The 15,522-nt window shown below is 43.8% G+C and overlaps 1 protein-coding gene across 1 annotated transcript in view; it reads right to left on the bottom strand.

The window, feature by feature from the left end:
* The window catches only part of st8sia5 (ST8 alpha-N-acetyl-neuraminide alpha-2,8-sialyltransferase 5), a 22,467-nt gene extending 12,502 nt beyond the window's left edge, over window positions 1-9,965 (bottom strand). The window contains exon 1 of the mRNA XM_063211222.1: window positions 9,451-9,965. Coding sequence (XP_063067292.1) covers window positions 9,451-9,590 — 140 coding nt within the window. The 5' untranslated portion in view covers window positions 9,591-9,965. The remainder of the gene's footprint in view (window positions 1-9,450) is intronic.
* Between the last annotated feature and the right edge of the window lie 5,557 nt (window positions 9,966-15,522).

The following is a 15,522-nucleotide window of genomic DNA, read 5'->3' as shown; positions in this document are numbered from 1 at the left end:
CCATCCATCCATCCATCATCCATCCATTCGCTCTATTCCTGTCTCCCTCGTTCACTCTCACTTTCACACACACACACTCACACACTCGTCGGCTGAGAGAGGCGCCAGACAAACATTGATCTATATGTAATGCTGAGTAGCTATTAGCTCTCAAGGTGAACAGACAGAATACAAAAGGGAAAGGTTGAGAAAAAGAAAGAGGGGAAACGGTTAGGGCAAGGGATTTTCCAAAGAATGGTGTGTCTGTCCAGACCTCACTGCTAAGTCCTGAATAATACATTTTAAAATAAAAACATTTGAATTGAATTGTATTGAAATTTAACTTGCCACTATTCACTTCACCCATTGACAAACTCCTCACATATAATGCATAAAAATCAGCATGTTGTTGAAATCATTATTAGCCTTTTGTCTTTGTGCAGATGGGCCCATCACTCATCAGTGAAACGACTCAGCTACATCATAACAACATTGCCAAGAGCCTTAAGTAGCAGATGAAGACGTCGTCATTACATTTTGGATGACAGTAAGGTTAAAACATAGTCTCTGTGCAAAAGGGGTTAAGAGTGAGGCAGAGGGAATATTTTGGGAATACATTTTTTAACTTCTACTGTGAGGATGTCAACCACTGCTGCACTGTCATTGTGGCTCTATGTTATATGGCTGATATATTTTATGTTGACTTGATGCCATGTTGTAGCACTCCTTCTAGAATATGTAGCAACAACATGCCCATCAAATGTGTCCAATGAAGGACACATATTAGAGTATATTAGTTTACCATCCTTTGATGGTAACTTGATAAACATAGGCCTTATCTATTAGTAATACTTTGGGGATCTCATATCTACGCTGTTGTTGCAGTATTTTTATCCCAAAGATGAGGCAACTTACTCCCACTGGGAATACCGATTTACACGGCCTCTATGGCTGACTTTTGACGAGAGGTCTCTGAGACCTACAGTAAGATGACTGCTGTAGGATACAGTTCAAATGCTAGTGTCTTGCATTATTAGGAATAGGCTACGCAAGATTTTTTTGGTGTATGAAACATTAAAATTGTCTTGCCCTCTACATTATTATGTTTTTTGGTCTAGATTTGATATTGATTATCATCTTTGACTATCACCAACTTCCAAACTAGCTTGACTCCAACTTCATATTGATACGGACAGTAATAAACTAAGATAAATCGAGAAGTGAGGAACAACTGTGTGTGTGTTTTTTTTTAATCACAGGAGCTCTCAAAGTACCAAATTGCATATGAATATTGCCGTCATATTACTGCCTGAAGGACGCAGTCATCTTCCAACCATCGACCCGTCTAATTCACTCAATAAGTGATCAACACAGAAACAATATTACCGAAACCAATAGCAAGCAGAGCACAAATATTTGTGAAATTTCATCAGAAAAAGGTCTGGGTCTGACCACAACAGTGAATCTTATATGAGATGGGACGGTGACAGATTCGCTCAGACAGTTCTACATCAGTGAATAATCAAGCCAAAACTGGCGCTTACCTGCACTGTAGAAAACGATTAAGTCCAGCTTATTTGAAACATTGCGAGAGATGCGTTGCATCAAGTCGAAAGTTACTTTGATTCATAGTAAATGGACTGACGCTTATTTATGTCAGCCTATATGCAACTTTACATAGAATACCTACATTTACTTCAACAAATTGAGGCAATCAGTTTACACAATGTTTTCAAATGAGCCAGACTTTTTTTGGCCAATGAGCACCTGGCAACACAATACTTAACAATACTAAAAAAACAAACAATATCAAACCTGTTCTTAACCAAGGCTTAACACAATACATCAGCATAGAGAACACTGAATGCAAAATGCAGTTTTCATGTCAAGAGAAATGTTGGTAACGCTGTGCTCGAGGCCAGCATCCATAAGACATTATAAGCACAGTCACAACGGGCTATAAAGTACGCACAGAACTTGCAAATAATTGACATTGTCTGTATGACCATGTTTTAAAAAATGATGTAACTAAGCCACATAAACTCTGGCATAAGCTATAGCATTACAATGTTATAAACCCTCCAAGCCCTGGAAATATGACAAGGCATTATACAGCTTAATTAACCTTTGGTAATGACAACGATGACATAACTGTCAACCTGACAAAATCAAGAGTAGCTTTGTGATGCTCTGTAATCCTGTTAGCTGTGAGGGTCCTTATTGTTTGCCTGGCTCTTGCCCGACCTGTAGTTCCGCGCAGCTTTGTGAGCTCCTCTACTAGGTCTGGAGCATGTAGCAGGATTCCATTTCTCCAGTCAAAAATCCAGTAAATATCCATAAATTCCTTCAAAAACGTTTTCTGTTGATCTCTAAAGCGTCGATATGGTTTACAATACATCCTGTGACAACTCAATGTGAGCTGCCGTTGATATTGAAGCAATAAATGCTCAGATTGTTTTTGACTGAAGAAATGGAATCCTGCTGCATGCTCCCAGGCCCGAGTCTGTGTTTGGAGCGCCACCAGGGGGCTCCAGAGCTACACACACACACACAGAGGTCTGGTAGAAACCAGGCTACCTTATTGCGGCTTGTCTTGACTGTGTGCAAACAATACATTTTTGTCAATCATTATAAGGCTTCATGCACACTTTGTAACCCTTTATGAATGTGCTTTTAATGTTTTATAGATACTAGGCCTGTAGAGAGTGTTACCATTTTGATATCAAGCAAACATCTTATGCTGTCAAACCATATATATGCACACAAAAACCTAACATATTGCATGCATGCAAACATTCTGCATTCAGACTTCCCACTTTCTTATAGGATGACACATTAGTCTAAAATAAACTATTATGTTAGCACTAAACTATGGCATTTATCCTCGACATCATGTCACATGACACACCCAAACATCTAAAATGACTAACAATTAAAGGAATACACCACTTTTTGGGAAATAGTCCCTTTTCTTCAACTCCTGTTGAACAGTTGGGTTTAACCATTTTTATCCTGTTCAGACTATTTCCAGACCTGACAGGAGGATCTTCAGACCCAGCAGTAGGTTAGTACTTTGGCTGATATAGCTAAGTAACATACATCGCTGATTCCGGTCAGAAATGGATTAAGGAATCAAGTTCCCCTTGCTGAAAAACAGGCCTCTAAGGGTCTGATCGTCCCGTTCAATAATCCATCTCTGATTCCATAAAGACAGGGTGTGTTTCTCGACAGTGTTGGTGCTAACTAATTTAGCAACTTTAGGTTGCAATGCAATTCCCCATAGGCGACCAAGTAAGTTGCTAACTGGTTAGCAATTATGGTGTCGAAAAACACACCCCTGATCCAGAGATCCTTCTGCCAGATCCAGTGAGTATCTAAACAGATCCAAACCAAAGTGAAGTGTTCCTTTAACACATTACCGCACATAAAACTGACATGTTTACAAGTTAGTCAATTGTTCTCACTCATTACTCACTCTGTTGAGCTTCATACTGTTAGGGATGAGTGTGATAGTTTTTGCAGCGTGCCTTTTGTTCTCCCGCGCGCTTCACCTGAGAGCAGCGAGGCCCTCAGCAGAGCAGCATGGAGGCCAAAATGGCGGAGAGGCTTCACTAACACCACACAATGGGTGCATCCCAATATGTGACCTTGCCTCCTCCACTTGCCTCCTCCACTTGCTTCTCGTCATGATGACATCACTGACAACAGCATTATATTTCAATATCTTGCAAAAGCTCAATTGTAAAGTCTTTTTCTCATTTGCAATTGGGATGGTGAATGAAAAACAGTCCCTCAAAAGTTGTTGTGGCTAGGCTGACAGCTGGGAAACTTTATTGTTTTCTCCACGGAGGAGGGGCCAGGAGGCGGGACGAGGAGACAAGCACAAGTGGAGGAGGCAAGGACACATATTGGGATGCACACATCATGTATGGATAGAACCAGCGCTCTCTCTTTTTGTTGTATATCACTGGCAAACAGTTTGAGCGCTCAACAGTGTCTGTCCACTGTCTAAACGTACAGTAACAAGTTTCTTTTTTTTCTTTTTCTTTCAGATGTGTATAATGGGAGGAGGGCAAGGTGCTTGATGAGAGAACCTCACGCTGGATACAGAATGGCATGAAATAAGGAAGGAAGGAAGGTATAGGAAGGAAGGAAGGAAGGAACAAAGAGAAAGATAAAAAAGAAACCAAACAAACTGAGCAAACAGCGTGTACATACATCTGAGACCAGTGAGGAGGGGTATGGCGCATGCCTGTATGGGTGGGGGGCTCACTGGGAGGGGAGCACACTGGGAAAATGCAGTGCTCTTATGACAGGTTTTTGGGGTCGGACTCCCACCACCATGACCTTTGAACCAGGAAATGAAAGTCTCTCTTTGACACACACATAGCACAGTGAGAGTGCAGATGCAAAGAGGAGAGAAAAAAGAGGGAAAAGGTACACACACATTGGCACATCGACACAAAGACGACCAAGCACACACTGTCTCAAACTCTCTTGCCCACACATCGCGGGGGGTAATTGAAAAAAAAAGGGGGGGGGTTGTTTTGACTTATGGGAAACAGTACAGTGGAAGGAAGTGTTCCGAGGCATGCAGAGGTCATACATATTGCTTGAACACACACACACACACTCACGCTCATACACTCACACACAGACAGACAGACACACACTCACATGCACACATTCACTCAGACACAAACCACAGACTGCTGCAGGAATGAGCGGTCCGTCTGAGCGATGGTGGAATATAGTGTTTCTGACTGGCCTACCTTGGAAGTTTTTTTTTCTTCTTAATTTCGTCTAGGCAGGGCGTGTTTACTACAGCAATCTGAGAGTCTGAGCCAATGCTCTGACGAACGCATCTGTCAACACGCAGACAGCTCGGTTAGAGAGACAGTCTCACCCGTCTTAGAGCCCCAGACCTAAGTAAGTAACCTCTAAAGTTATGCTTGGCCCTGATGGGCGACCTGGATTCAAAAGCTAAATTCCAGTGCCACATATTCCAAACGACCTGGATTTATCTGTCCAATTAGCGTTTTTTTTTCTTCACTGAAACGAAGCAGGGAAACATGATCGCCATAGAAAACAAAGCGGTGTAAGTTTATGTCTATGCTACCGGATGCTAGCCTGGGAAATCCCATGCTGCTTTGCACAATCGTTCCAATCTGAAAGACAGCATGGAGTCTGCCCTCGTCGAGGGTACCAGATCATGGTCCATGTCTCTCTCCAATCAGAGACCAGGGAGGCATGGAAAGGCAATGACTGCAGTTTGTTTGAGTAGATACAACTGACACGATTGGCTATGGCTACGTATGCCAAATGATACACATTCATAACGCCCAATAAACAGCCGTCGTCAATCGTAGACCACAACCCCCATACGGGATTTACAGTAGGCAGATCTCCAGACCTTATCTCTCTTGTGATTAGGTCTGGTGATAGCCAGGCAAACCGGATGCTATCTTCCCTGCTTCAAATGCATTGAATAGAAGGTGCTTGACGTCACGTGAAAAAGGCTAATAGGGCATTTCCACAGGTAAGATTGGTCATTTGGAATATGTGGCACTGGATTATAGCTTGTGAATCCAGGTTGCCCATCACTTCTGATTGGCTACTATGGCTAGTGTGTCTTAGTTATATTCTAGGAACAGTTAGCCTTCATTTTCTATGAATAAGGAATCTTAAGTGGCTACACTACACTCCCTGTGTGTGTGTGTGTGTGTGTGTGTGTGTGTGTGTGTGTGTGTGTGTGTGTGTGTGTGTGTGTGTGTGTGTGTGTGTGTGTGTGTGTGTGTGTGTGTGTGTGTGTGTGTGTGTATGGGGTTGTGTGAAAATGAAAGTGCCATGCAATGTACAGTATATTTTGTGTATCTTGGATTGTGTGTAAGTGCTAGATGCATATTCCTCCTCATTATTCTATTGTTCTTCATTGGTTATGCTCTATAAACCACGAGCTTTCATTGGCTGCTATATCTGAGGATTATTCTCTAGCTTCTCCTCTGTCTTTGCTTATGATGCTGTCTGATTTGATACAGCATTTCCAACCAGCAAAATCAAGTTTACCCCTCTTCTAATCTTGTCTATTTTCTTTCCTTTCTTTCTGTCTTTCTGTCTTTCTTTCTTTCTTACTTTCTTTCTTTCTTTCTTTCTTTCTTTCTTTCTTTCTATATCATTTCCCAAAATATTTGTTTTTCTGTCTTTCTATGTCTGTTTCTGTTTCATACTATACTGTTTCTGACTGCATCTGTCCCTCTCTGCCTCTCCTCCCCCCTCTGGCTCTATATCTGGCGTATAGTAGGTGAGTGAAGCTTGTACCTTCTCCTCCCATACTTGGCGGGCCTCAGTGGCGAGTTGTCTGGCAGGTTTAATCCGCTCCAGTTGCCTGTCTCATCCCCGCGTAGTCGGCTAAACTGTTGCCCACTGGTGGGAAAATGAGTCAGTTTATTCCTTTTTTTTTTTTTTTTAGAAAAACACACAGATTTCATTAAAACCTTTTGAGACGCACACCACTGCTGTGCCACCTCCTTGCACACGTCACTGTAGAGACAGACACACACAAATGAGCACACACAAAGCAGAATCCTAATGGAGAGAGTGGGAGCGTCAGACAGAGACGGGGAGAGAGAGATAGAGAGAGAGAGAGAGAGAGAGAGAGAGAGAGAAAGAGAAAGAGAGAAAGAGAAAGAGAAAGAAGAAAGAAAGAGAAGAGGCGAGACTAGACAGAAGTGGTAAAAAAAAGCAATACCACAGGAGAAGGTTTCAGCACAGTTGGTTGAACTGAATCATCGCATTAGATGACAAAGAGACACAAGGCTCAGTGGCCGGGGGACGTAGCCATGGCCGATACAACATGGCTGAAACGGTCCCCTCAAGGAGGAGAGGGTGGGGGTGGGGCACTGACGCTCAGGGCGTAGGGCTTCAGGGAACCTAGCTAACAGCAGGAAGGGGCTGGTGTACCAGACTGGAGCTTTTGCAGTTTTATCGGATATGACATATCATTCTACTTACACCATAACTAGAACATCACTGTTATCGTAATTGCTGTCTTCATGCACATCTGTGCCACAGCTCTCTCTCTCTACACTATGTCTTGTCATGTCCCAAGGCTGTCTTGCAGGCAAGAGGGTGTCTCTGGCTCAGACTCTGCTCAAGGTGTCTTTCTAACAAGCAGCTGTCCTCATATAGGCTTGCCTTTGCATCACAATCCTCAAGCATTTCTACATAGGCATGGCCTTAGTCCATCCTGTTTTTAGAGATCTACAGAAAATGTAATGAATTCTGAAGCATAATTCACTGAATGTTAAAGATGCAAAGCTCAAGGCGGTGCTTTTTTCTTCATAGGCATGCATACATTACACTTACTTACACTATTCTGTTTCAGGAGATCTAGAGAAAATGTTATGCATTCACTGCAAGTGCAGTTGAGGGCACATTAAAGATACATAGCTGAAGTCTGTGCACTGCAAAGACTCCAAATGGAGCTACTCAATAATACACTCATAAGGGACGAACAGATGGTGTCATTGGCATCAACTCCTATGCCTATGAAAGCCGGTTGCAGTTCTCAACACTTGCGAATAACACAAAATCTCCACATGCTGTATGTACGATTTGAAAGCTGTGGTATCTTTCGAAATGTGTTCAGAGATTTTCTTTGGCTGACAGGCCTTTCTTTGTCAGCCATGAGCAAAAAAAAACTAACTCAGATGTGCAAAACGGATTAATGAATCAGAGGAATGTAGGCTATGTTTAAAAGCATCCCACCTTAAATAGAACGCCCAATCAGTACCCCTGCTTTTATGTCTTCTTCTCCTGTGCTCAAACTGATTTAAAAATTTCGGCCAATAGGGGTTTATATTTGGACAATTTCTCGTGACTAATTCCCAGTCATCGAAATTGCATTGCCTATTACTACAAAAACGTGTGTAACATATTTAACATGTGGCTCAATGTCTTGTAATCGACAAATGAGTGTGAACCACAGCCCCATATAAGCTGAAATTTCGATATACCGTCAATGCAAAATGCATGCATAAAACCCATCACCCTGGTCAAGCGGATTGATTTTTTAGCTTTGTGGCTCTGTTTACATCGGCCAAGAAGAGCAAGCCTCCAGAGACAAGCAGGACAATGAATCCCGGCATGAGAAAGAAACCTCAAGCAGACAGACACCAGATCATAGAAAACACACCACGACCCTATTGAAGGGTATCTATCACCCGCTGTGGAGATGTCAGCTCTGTCTAGTAGGCCTATCGTAGGCCATAGGACCAGGGATGGACTGGTAATCTGGCCATACAGGGCATCTTCCCGCTGGGACGACAGTCTCAAGGGGCTGATACACTGAAAATGTTTTTTGTATGTTTGTTTGTTTGTTTGTTTGTTTGTTTGTTTTATTAGGGACTGGTCCACAGTTAAGAGGGGGCAGCACATTGGTCCATCTTCAATAAAGACAGAGGTCTGAGTCAGGCAATATAGAGTACGAAAACGGCTTGTATAGGCCTATGTGAGGGGCAAATGTGTGAGTGCAGGGGGGCCTGTGCCATCTAATGGATTACCATACAGTACAGTTTCACTGTAAACACCATTACTGTTTTCCCCCATCAGTCTAGAAGGGGATTAAGCGGGACCTAGTAATTGCCCCTGTACACAACATACGACAGCAGGACAGTCATATTTAAGCCCTGCATGCGCTCTTTGAAATCCCTAACCCTACTATTCTACAGCATTTTAAATGGGCACTCAGACACATTCACTGTTGGTCGGCTCTGCTGCTAATGCTCCGAGGGAGCGGTTTGCAGAAGGTATCATCATGACTAGGACAGCAGTACTTAGGTGAGGGGACGCTGACAGTTGGCTGGGAGGGGGGGGGTCTACTGGTGAGAGGGACAACTGACTAGGTTAGGTGGCGGGCAGTGGTGATGAGGGACAGGGGACGCTGACTAGGTTTGGGGTGGGGTGGGGGGTGCGGGGCTTAGATGGCAATAAGGGCCGTAGTCATGGCGGCTGTCTGTGGTTCCCAGTAGATGTATGACCAGTCTCATAGGCTGGAAGTATACAACTAAAAAACAACATAGATAAATGAATAATAAACACAACAAACCAATGTAAATTAAAGAAGGCAGGAGGGGGGTCCTACCATAGCCAGCCATAAGCCAGTTATAAGCCTGCGTAGGTATGACATGGATTGGATATGAGGCTTCAACCTCACACATAAATCACACACAGTGATGTGTGCCTCTGTTCGAGGGCCACAAGCCTTTGTTCAATGAGGAACGCAGAGAGCATCTCTGATTTAGGCCTATAATAAACAGGCATGATGTGCGCGTTATAGCGCGTGATGTAAGGGTCTAAAAAAGCACTGACGTAAAACGGGCTGCCAGGCTGTTTCGTAAACACAGACAGAACGATAGATATAAGGCTATATGCTGATAACTGCTCACAGATAAATGTTGTAAATGCTTATACCTTTTGACGTAGTTCTTCCCGTAAAGGATCTGCTGCACGAGCGTTACCAGGGCGAAGGCACAGATGAAGATGAAACAGAGGGAACGACTCCCCAGCAGATCCCGACCTGCTGTCGGATCGGCGTAGCCCGTTCTCGCCATCCAACAATCCAAAAAGACAAAACAAAAATGATCTCCACAAAAAAAAAGATTTGGAAGATTCCAAACCAATTACGCTCGCGTGCTCATCCTCTCAGGGGTGGATGCTTTTCAAAGGCACGCCGCTGCGGCATCTTGCGCTTCAGGATTCGGTTTCCCGCTGCATTCCCATATACCTCTGCACCTACCTAAAAACGCGATGTTTTTCTTTCGATAGTAAATCGCCTCACCGAGAAAACCCCATTTCATATGCACTGTCATTAATTCGGTAGAATTCTCTCTGGTTTATTTTTCGGTCCTTTTAACGCTATACGCCCTTCTGTCATCCTGCGCGCGCGTTCTCCTCAGCTTCGATGCGTCTCGCGTACTCCTTTCCCATTGCGTGCACGCCAGCTGACGCGCATGGCAAGAATCTCTGTTTTGAGGTGACTTAACTCCCCTCTCTCTTCCTTTCACACACACACAACACTTCACACCGAATGCAATCGAATTGATGAGCACACAATCCGCATCTAGCCTACTCGAGCTGTGGGAAGGAAACTGTGCCGACGGCAACGGAGGAAATGTTCATGGAAGATTTTTCAAATAAGCTAATTTCTCCAGTTTCAGCGCAGTGCGGACAGCGTTGGCTGGTCTTTCTCAGACAGACAGGCCAGGCACACACGCACGCGCAGGTTGAGCTCTCTCTCTCTCCCTCCACCCTCAGTAGTCTACAGTAGATTGTGTCTACGACACAGCCATGGCCTTAACTGTGTAGCACCTGGTGGTCTAAATTAAAACACGTCCCCGTATAGCCTATATTCCAAAGCAGCTGCTTTGCATATTGAGAAATAAGTTGCCATTATGGCTGTAATTATGGCCTATAATTCGTTAACCTTTTCTATGCTCCAGGGAGCACACAGCAGATATTACCCTAGTTTCATCACAAAGCCTTAGTTTGATGTACCAGCTTGGCAACCATGTTTGCTCTAAGTGAGTTTAAAATTGTAATGGAAAAAAAACCCTAAATGTATTGCAATTAACATGTAGGCTACAGTAGGCCTATATGAAATGTAGGCATATTCAATGGTGTGCACAGACAGTTGGGGGGGGGGGCAGTTGCAAGGGTGTTAGATTATCATGTCAACATGGACCACCAGGGCCGGGTGTTTCAGCACCACCTCGCTCATCTCTATCTGTGCACGCCTATGACTATAACATTTGTGATCATGTCCTGATTTGTAGGCCTATAGGTTTATCCTATACAGTACTTTCCAGTTTACATATCCTGCATTGTCACTCATCTCGGATTATTTTCTGTTGAAGTTTAATCTCTGATCAGTATTGTTTTTTTTCTCTGCCTTTTAATGTGCCTCAGAAGGATAACACAAGCAGCCTGCATTTGGCACAGCTGGCCTAACAGTTAGGCCCCTAACTGGATGTGAGAGTTGGTGCCACCATGTCAGGCTGCACCAAGACTGCTTGCTCCTTGTTGCCATCCAAAGCCTTCAACATAATAAAGAGACGATTGACTACAGAGGTGCTTACTTATATATTATAGGCTATTACTCTCTATGCTACCTGGTACATACATATAAGGGATTACGATTCCATATATGGCTGTTACGATTAGTAGATATGGCTACAGACTACGGGCCCCCACCTGCCGAGGGGCCCCTGATTGGCCAAAGCACAAAGAAACATTTACCCTATATTGAAATTAGTCTGTCATATTAAATGGTGTCAAATCTTGGTAAAACACTTCTTTACTAGTTGGCAAAAATATGCTATCCCTCATTCTTCAATCAGAATTATGATGCAGTTTATGCCGCTTTGTCAAACTTTTCCTGGTCCAGGGGAACACCTGGAGTAGTGGCATAGCCATCTTAAACCAGGCCTGATTCCAGGGCGGTTGGGGACCTCACTACTGTCCCCCTGGGCCTGAGCGTGCTAACTAGCAGTTCACTGTATAGGCCGGGGTTGACGACATCTACAAAGTATGTTGTTGTTCACCATAGCATTATGTTTGAAAATAATTCAGCAGGGTAGATTTGACCAAAGTGTTGCGATGAAAAACATCATAGATGTTGCCCCCCACCCTACCCCCCCTGAAGTGAACTGTTAGCTAGCCCCCTCTGCCCCAGTGACCCTTGGCTACTGACAGAAAAAACATAATCAGAATTATGAATCTGGTTAGCATAAATCAATCTTTTGCCCATCTCATTTGTGAGGAACTGTACTATATTCTGCCCGTGATGTAATACTGTCCTCATTTCTGCTCCAATCTCCTGGGGTGCCACTGAGCCTTTCTTCCAGTTGAGACTGCTCCCCAGCCACCAAGGTTCACCCTCAATCTGACAGCATTGAAACTTACTCATTCACTTTCCGACTTAACTGCCACAGCCAGAGGTGTCGGCTATACTCTGTATTTGTGCTGTGTTAAGCAAACTGCGAGGATCTTTTTGCCCCTGCTCATGAGTTTAACTCTGTCCGGGGAATTACATGCTTCCTTGCCCTGCCTCAGCTCAAGTAGGCTAAGCGATGCACCAGGAAACTGCAGTCGATGCAAACATGAGAGGGCGTACAGCTCTGCTCTCTTTATTCACTTAGGAGACTCATGCTGTTCTTAGTTCCAAGTCCCGATTGATTTAAAATGACCAGCAGCTTTTACGTCCTTATTTTCCCATAGAGGGCACAAATGTTGTGTAGGGCTCCTCTTCAAAACTAAATACATATCTACCTATACTGTACATGGCTTGGGGGTTTCAGTCAGGGTAGGGAAATACATAGGAATAATAATCAGGGTGGGGAAATGCCCGACCAAAAAAAAAAAGTTTTTGGAATGTGTTTATTTTTTGATCATGGCGTAAGGCCAAATTATGCTGTGGTTGTGTTTCGGTAAGTGTCTGCAAAGTCACAAGATTTATTTGCATCCAGTGTTCCATCCATTTCCATCTTGAATTGATGATGGTCGAGGGTGCGTTCCAAAATGTGACTTTGCAATCTCCACTTGTGCTTGTGGCCTCGTACCAGGAAGTACTACGTTGTGATGACATCACTGACAACAGCATTATAATTCAATATCTCGCAAAAGCTCAATTGTAGAGTCATTTTCTCATTTGCAAACTGGATAGTGAATGAAGAATAGTTCCCCAAAAATTGTTGTGGCTAGGCTGACAGCGGGGAAACTCAATTGTTTTCTCCACGGAGGTGGGGCATCAGCAATACATGAGGCCGCAAGGTCGCATATTGGAATGCACTCAGAGTCTGACCGCTCCAGAGCCCATTCAAGCATATGCCAAGGTAGTCTAAATGGAGTTAAGGTCTGGACTCGGTGGTGATAAATCCTTGCGTCAAAATGATGTCTCAAGCTCATGGTCCCTGAAACACACTTTCACAACTTAAGCCTGTTGAATTCTGGTATTCTAATCCTGAGATATGTGAGGGTCATACAAAATCCATAAATGGAGCAACCTGGTCATTCACTTTCCTGATTTCCATCGACTTTCAGTGGTGCAAAGAGGGTGGAGTAATAAGAAGGCTTCGAAACCTGCCCACTCAATGCAAAAGTGTGTGCTCAAGTTGGGTCTCCTAAGGGGGCGTTGTCCCCTCCTCCTTCTTCTATTTTTGAGGTGTTTGCACGAGAAGTGCGCTACCGCCATCTACTTGTATTCAGGTAGTCAGCTCACCTCATTCAGTGATTACATACTGTTGCTGAAGCCTGAAGTGTTGCTGAAACACCAAATGTTTGATTGCTGATGCCTATGATTTGACCCTTTTCAAACACACTAGACCTAACGTCTTTTACATGACCGCAGGATGTGTCTTTTGACATGCCAAGGCAACTCAACGCACCATATGGTTCAATTTCCACTCATGGATTGGCCATCACAGAGTTCAGACCATGACCCCCATTGAAAATCTTTTGGGGGTGTGCTGGGGAAGGCCTTGCACAGTCTTCAGAACCCATCATATTCAATACAAGATGAAAAATGAATACAACACTTGTTGCAATGATATTTTGTGATACTGCAGACACATGTTGGAAAAAAACAATAGCACATGAAATGTGTGCCATAATAAAAATGTAAAAATAAAATAAAAATAAAAAATGTGTGCCATAAGGTAAAAGCACTCCAACAACATTGAAAAGATAAAAAAACACTATTTGAGGCACTCCTTACTAAAGTTTAAAAAGCCTTTATTAAATACTGGCTACATGCCTACGAGTTTCGACCCATTAGGTGCATTCGATATGTGTCAACGCATGAATGCGCATTTAGACAGCAATGCACCCTGGATGGAAAATGCTGCATGACGGTTAGATTTCCTGTCAAACTTCGAAATTTCGTCGACGTTGCGTTGACGAAGTGACATGTCACATGGTGTAAAACTATCGCGGGATGAATGCGGCTGCAGTCAGATCTTGCAACCTCTGCAGTTGCTTATCCCCTTCAACGCTCGTCGGCGGACTGCCTCCGAGGTCACGCGCCCATGAACTGGTTGGTCAACAACTCACTCACGTGTGTGTATGGGTCTTGTCTCACACCTCTACACAAGTTTGCACAGGTCCCCACTTCAGCTCCTCCTCGCTGCCTGTCCCCCCACTCCTCACACGTGGTGTGTTAGTAGAGCAAACCGGTGCGAGCTCATCGTCTCGTTCATATTTGTGGCCGACTTTAAATGCGCTGTATTTAATAACACCCACATCGTGACAACAAGTTCTCGCTGACGTCCGTTGCGCAACGTCGACGCTCGCAATGAAGTCGTATGCGCTTATTGTCTTCATCAGGGCATGCCAAACAATTGCAGGTGAAAAGTATGGGGCACCTAAGTCACACCCTCTACTTCCTGGTTCATGGGGCAGACAGTTGCAAAATATTGAATGGAAGTGAACGAGGCGAGTTGTGGTGGACTTGTGGTGCATAAGTGGAGGTCCAAGGTTTGTACTGTTGTCGAAAAACCACTCATTTCAAGTAATTAGTTTTTGACTCCCTCTGCCCCATGAACCAGGAAGTAGAGGGCGTGACTTAGGTGCCCCATATCAGGTAAGGAGGTAGAGCTAGGTCACATGACACAGAAAGCCCGCCCCTCCCCAACCACTCAAGGTAAATACAAACAACCATTTATCAAAGTGTCTCCCACAACCAAAACAAATAATTAAAAACAGTATTTCATTATCTCAATCTACCATCTTTTTCATCCCACAGTCCGATTCTTAAGTTCATTCAAAGTTAAAAAAAAGAGATATTTACAAAAATGGAGAAAAGTCCACATCCTCATTGAGGCCCGGAAATGTTGTGGCATTCAATTTAACAATCCACCAAGTTTCCCTTTGGAGAAGCCGTTTTAATCTGTCCCCACCCCTTATGTTTTTATTTATGACCTCTATTGCCATTACTTTCACTGAGTTCAGATCTGTGTGGCCAGCTTCTCTGAAATGAACAGCCATGGGGTAGCTGGGATTTTGAGTCCTTATGGCGTACTTATGCTCTGCCAGTCTGTCACGAAGCCTGCGTTTTGTGCGCCCAATATAGAAGCAGCCACATCCACATTCTAACCTGTACACTACATGTGTAGTATTACAGTTTGCAAAATCTTTACAGTAATACACCTTTTCACTGAAAACATCCATAAAAGCGCTCTGGCGAGATATGTTATCACAGTGGTTGCATGAGCCACATCTGTATGTGCCTTTTGGCTTTGGGAAATGAGAGGGAGGTTTGGATGCAGGGAGGTAACTTCTCATTAACCTATCTTTCAGTGTGGGAGCCCTCCTAAAGGAAACTAGGGGGCGCTCAGAGAACACTTCACGTAAGGAGGGGTCACCATCAAGAATGCCCCAGTTTCTGTTGATAATCCTCTTGATCTTGTATGACAGTGAGCTATATTGCGTGCAATGCGTGGTGAAGAACATTTTTCCAGATTTTCTTTTGCGGTGAGTTTTCTTGAATAA

The sequence above is a fragment of the Engraulis encrasicolus genome, chromosome 11, assembly GCF_034702125.1.
Source record: "Engraulis encrasicolus isolate BLACKSEA-1 chromosome 11, IST_EnEncr_1.0, whole genome shotgun sequence".
Lineage (NCBI taxonomy): Eukaryota > Metazoa > Chordata > Actinopteri > Clupeiformes > Engraulidae > Engraulis > Engraulis encrasicolus.
Note: the sequence above shows the minus strand (reverse complement) of the source record. Positions and strands in the feature narration are given on the sequence as shown.